The 5672-nt window shown below is 54.0% G+C and overlaps 1 protein-coding gene across 4 annotated transcripts in view; it reads left to right on the top strand.

Annotated features, from left to right (window-relative positions):
* Window positions 1-992: 992 nt before the first annotated feature.
* Window positions 993-5672, top strand: part of borcs8 (BLOC-1 related complex subunit 8) — a 31276-nt gene continuing 26596 nt past the window's right edge. For all 4 annotated transcript variants that reach the window (XR_011587572.1, XM_070859536.1, XM_070859537.1 and 1 more), the window contains exons 1-2: window positions 993-1091; window positions 4630-4742. Coding sequence is in view for 3 of the 4 variants with exons in the window: in XM_070859536.1 (XP_070715637.1) it covers window positions 1055-1091; window positions 4630-4742 (150 nt within the window). In the remaining variant the exon portion in view is untranslated. The remainder of the gene's footprint in view (window positions 1092-4629; window positions 4743-5672) is intronic.

The raw sequence follows: 5672 nt of genomic DNA on the forward strand, positions 1-5672 counted from the left end.
TTTTTGATGGTGCCTATGTGAAGCACCTCGGGAGGTTCTTCTGTTTTAAAGGCACTATATAAATGCAAATTGTTGTTCTCGTAGCTTCAACCAGGGTACAGCTTGTGTAGACATTAGCTGAGACCAGTGTTAAGTCTTGAATAAAGAGTCAGACTAGATACTACAAGCAAGTAAGGTGTGACCATAGTGCTTTATTACAGATCTCAGAGTGCCTCTCCAGCCTGTGAGGCCTCCTTATATACAGGTGCTCCCAAGGGATTGTGGGATCCCTTGGGACTCCAGGGGATACGCCCTCTGGTGGTTAGACATGGTATTTACAGGTTTACATACATAACAACCAGGATCACACTCAGATGTGATGCTCCCTTCAGTTGAATAGCTGGTGAACACTCGCGAGAAAAGCAAAGGGCTGGGAGAGTTGCCATCATTGATTGGACATATTCTTGGAGGTTTAATCCCATGACCTTCAGTCTCCAATTGCCCCGCCCCCACCCTCTACCCATTGGCCACCTGACGCGTCCATCCAGGCAGTACCCCGCCTTCCCCCTCGACCAATTGGAAAGCAAACAGTCTCTTCGTTACCCGATTGGATAATTCTGGACCAGTCAAACAGCCCCCCCTCTCCAATCTCCAATATTTTTAAAGCTAATAAATAAAAGTGTTCAAAGAAATACTGAACAGCCCTATGATTAATTTCCCGGCTGTGTAATCCCTGGAGACTTCAGCGCAATCCTGGAGGGTTGGCATCGCCAGTCTGCGCTCGGGGGGCACCACAGTTCATGAGTTTTGACTTTAATTCCCTTTCGCAAACCAAGAGAACGTTTTTAAAAACAAAACCTGCACCAAAAATAAAGCATGTCGTGGCTTATCGAACGAGTAAGATTAATGGGAGCCCCCTTGTGGAGGGGTGGTGTGAGGGGGAGGGCAGGGAGGGCAGGAACTGTTGTTGATGGTGTTGGTTGTCTGGAGGGAAGGCAGGGTGAGAGAGCACTTCCTGGAGAGGGACAGGAAGTGGCTGAGTGTGCATCGCTGCAGGCTGAGGCTGAGGCTGAAGATGGAGGAGCAGGAGATGTACCTGAAAGTGAAGAAGGGTGAGAACCCCAGCAACACCAGCCCCGCGATGGCCCCTCGGGGCAGGGGGCAGACCGGCCAATGGCCGCCGCATGGAATACACGAGCCGGGCTCGGGCTCGGGCTCGGGCTCGGGCTCGACCTGTATAACGCTAACTGTAGGCCACAGCTGGAGTACTGCGCGCAGTCCTGGTCTCCGTGTTTACCAAAGGGTATACTCGCCGTGGGTATACTCACCGTGGGTATACTCGCCGTGGGTATACGCGCCGTGGGTACACGCGCCGTGGGTATACGCGCCGTGGGTACACGCGCCGTGGGTACACTCGCCGTGGGTACACGCGCCGTGGGTACACGCGCCGTGGGTATACTCGCCGTGGGTATACTCGCCGTGGAGGCAGTTCAGAGAAGGTTCACTCGGTTGATTCCGGGGATGAGAGGGTTGACTTATGAGGAAAGGTTGAGGAGGTTGGGCCTCTACTCATTGGAATTCAGAAGAATGAGGTGATCTTATCGAAACGTATAAGATAATGAGGGGGCTCGACAAGGTGGATGCAGAGAGGATGTTCCCACTGATGGGGGAGACTAGAACTAGGGGGCATGGTCTTAGAATAAGGGGCCGCCCATTTAAAACTGAGATGAGGAGGAATGTCTTCTCTCAGAGGGTTGTAAATCTGTGGAATTCTCTGCCCCAGAGAGCTGTGGAGACTGGGTCATTGAATATATTTAAGGTGGAGATAGACAGATTTTTGAACGATAAGGGAGTGAGGGGTTATGGGGAGTGGGCGGGGAAGTGGAGCTGAGTCCATGGATCGGATCAGCCATGATCGTATTGAATGGCGGAGCAGGCTCGAGGGGCCGAATGGCCGACTCCTGCTCCTATTTCTTATGTTCTTACGTTCTTATGTAGATGCTTCTACGATATGTGATCGCACTAGAGAGGGTGCAGAGGAGATTTAGGAGGCTTTTGCCTGGACTGGAGAATTTTAGCGATGAGGAACGATTGGATAGGCTGGGGTTGTTTACTTTGGAACAGAGGACTCTGAGGGGAGACTTAATTGATTTTTATAACATTATGAGGGGCCTGGATAGAGTGGATAGGAAGGACCTATTTCCCTTGGCAGAGGGGTCAACAACCAGGGGGCATAGATTTAAAGTAATTGGGGGGAGGTTTTGACGGGAGATTTATTTTCACCCAGAGGGTGGTGGGGGTCTGGAACTCACGGCCTGAAAGGGTGGTAGAGGCAGAAACCCTCACCACATTTAAAAAGTACTTGGATGTGCACCTGAAGTGCCGTCACCCACAGGGCTACGGACCGAGAGCTGGAAAGTGGGATTAGGCTGGGTAGCTCTTTGTCGGCCGGCACGGACACGATGGGCCGAATGGCCTCCTTCCGTGCTGTAAATGTCTCTGATTCTCAGTGGAGTTGTGGAGGGATCGGCGCTGGGACCGCTGTTGCTGAGAAATGATTTGAGAAATGATTTGGACTCCGGAACCGGGAAGTGCAATTTTGAAATTGCAGTGTGTAGCTAGTGCAGAGCAGGGCTGCAACCCAATACAGAAAGACACGAATAAACTCGCAGAACGGGCGTGTAATTGGCGAATGGACATCTATATTGAGAAGAGTGAGGTGGTACATTTCAGTCGGAAAGTAAGGGTCTAAATGGGGTAGAGGAGCAGGGGGTTCTGGGGGTACAGATACACAAATCACTAACAGTAGTGACACAGCTTAATAAGGCCATAAAATAAACAAGCACCAGGATTCATTTCTAGAGGGACAGAATTGAAAAACAGAGAAGTTCTGTTAAACCACGCTTGGAGTACTGTGCACACATCTGGTCTCCATATTATAAAATGGATATAGAGGCACAGCAGAAGGTGCAAAAAAGATTTACTAGAATTATTTCAATCCATTCATTTTTTTCTTCATGGTAAAATGTCGCCTGGAGAAGATTTCCTCTGTTTGATATTTGTAGTGGGATTGTTTTTATGAGCTTGCTGTAGGCAGAGCACAGTTATTGTTGAAGAAAGACTTGCATTCATTTAGCGCCTTTCACGATCTCATGTCCCTAAACACTTTACAGCCAATGAAGTGCAGGTACTGCTGTAATGTCGTACGGTCAAGACTAAGATTGATAGATTTTTGGACACGAAGGGAATCGTGGGCAATAGAGATCGGGCGGGAAAGTGGAGCTGAGGTCGAAGATCAGCCGTGATCTTATTGAACATAATAAGATCATCAGAAATAGGAGCAGGAGTCGGCCATTCGGCCCCTCGAGCCTGCTCCGCCATTCAATAAGATCATGGCTGATCCGATCATGGACTCGGCTCCACTTCCCCGCCCGCTCCCCATAACCCTTCACTCCATTAGACAGATTTCTGAACGATATCTCCACCTTAAATATATCCAATGACCCAGCGTCCACAGCTCTGAGGTCACTCTTTTATTGAATGGCAGAGCAAGCTCAAGGGCAGCCAATTTGTGCACAGCAGCACCCCACAAGCAACAATGTGATCATGACCAGATCATCTTTTTTTAGTGATGGTGGATGAGAGATAAATATTGTCAGGGTCTCTCCCCTGGACTTCTTCGAATGGGATCTGTTACATCCACTTGCAGGGTTTGAGATTCCTGGTCAGGTGCAGTACAGATTCAGTAAAAGATTAGATTTTGGGCTAATGTTCTCGCCTTGGGGCTCGATGTGGGTCTGCGACAGGTTTAGTCGCGGGCAGGTTTGGCACGAGTAAACCTGCTGCTGAGGTGACACGAAGCTGGGAGAGCGTGTGGCTTATGGTGAGGCGAGCTCGCTGAGCCTCAATATACCAGCCAGGACATTGTCACCTCCTCCCAATCTTTGTAACCGTCCCCAGCCCCACAAATCCCCCGACATCTCTGCGCTCCTCCAATTCTGGCCTCTTGAGCATCCCACAATCCCATTGCCCCACCATTGGCAGCTGTGCCTTCAGCTCCTGGGTCCTAAGCTCTGGAATTTCCTCCCTAAACCTCTCCGCCTTTCGGATGAGACGTTAAACCGAGGCCCCGTCTGCTCTCTGGGGTGGATGTAAACGATCCCAAGGCACTATTTCGAAGAAGAGCAGGGGAGTTCTCCCCGGTGACCTGGGGCCAATATTTATCCCTCAATCAACATCACTAAAACAGATTATCTGCTCATTATCACATTGCTGTGTGTGGGAGCTTGCTGTGCGCAAATTGGCTGCTGTGTTTCCCACATTACAACAGTGACGACACTCCAAAAGTACTTCATTGGCTGTAAAGCGCTTTGAGACGTCCGGTGGTCGTGAAAGGCGCTCTATAAATGCAAGTCTTTCTTTCTCTACCATGCCTCCTCTTTGCCTGTTCGAACATTTCCTTATGTGGTTCGGTGACAGTTTATATTTCTGATAACGCTCCCGTGAAGCATCTAGGGATCTTCTACTATGTTGGAGATGCTATATGAATGCACATGTTGTTGTTGTCTTGATGAACTGTGCCGGTTAAATGATGTGCCGATAGGCCGCCCAGTGACTCACACCCGGTCTAACCCCTGGGCTCTCATCCAGTTACAGATAAATTCACGGAGAGCATGTACTTCTTGGCCAACGAGCCCTCGGTGGCTCTGTACCGACTCCAGGAGCACGTGCGCCGATCCCTGCCAGAGCTGGTGCAGCACAAGGTGAGGAGAGAGCTGTGCCGGCAACCCCTGCAGAGTGGTGCTATTCTGATTGGGCAGTACCGGCAGGAATAACCGGACAGATCCCCCCCCTCCCCTCCTCGCCCCACGCCCCTCCTCCCCCCTCCTCCCCCCCCTCCCCTCCTCCCCCCCTCTCCTCCTCCCCCCACTCCCCCCCTCTCCTCCCCCCTCCTCCCCCCTCTTCCCTCCTCCCCCCTCTCCTCCTCCCCCCACTCCCCTCCTCCCCTCCACTCATCCCCTCCCCTCCCCTCATCCCCTCCCCTCCCCTCCTCCACTCCCCCCTCCCCTCCCCCCTCCTCCCCCCACTCCCACTCCCCTCCTCTCCACCTCCCCTCCTCCCCCCACTCCCCCCCTCTCCTCCTCTCCCCACTCCCCTCCTCCCCCCCCCACTCCACACCTCTCCTCCTCCCCCCCTCTCCTCCTCCCCTCCTCCCCCCACTCCCCTCCTCCCCTCCGCTCTCCACTCCCCCCACTCCCACTCCCCTCCTCCCCCCTCTCCCCTCCCCTCCTCTCCCCTCCTCCACTCCCCCCTTCCCTCCCCCCTCCTCCCCCACTCCCCCCCTCCCCTCCCCCCTCCTCCCCCACCCCCCCTCCCCCCTCCCCTCCTCCCCTCTCCTCCCCTCTTCTCCTCCACTCCCCCCCTCCTCCCCCCAATCCCCTCCCCCTCCTCCCCCCTCCCCTCCTCCCCCCTCCCCTCCTCCCCCCTCCCCTCCTCCCCCCTCCCCTCCTCTCCCCTCCTCCACTCACCCCCTCCCCTCCCCCCACTCCCCTCCTCCCCCCTCCCCTCCCCACTCCTCCCTCCACCCCTCCTCCACTCCTCCCCTCCCCCCACTCCCCTCCTCCCCCCTCCCCTCCCCCCTCCTCCCCCACCTCCCCTCCTCCCCCACCTCCCCTCCCCCTCCTCCTCCCCGC

This window comes from Pristiophorus japonicus, chromosome 18 (genome assembly GCF_044704955.1).
Source record: "Pristiophorus japonicus isolate sPriJap1 chromosome 18, sPriJap1.hap1, whole genome shotgun sequence".
NCBI classification, from domain to species: domain Eukaryota; kingdom Metazoa; phylum Chordata; class Chondrichthyes; family Pristiophoridae; genus Pristiophorus; species Pristiophorus japonicus.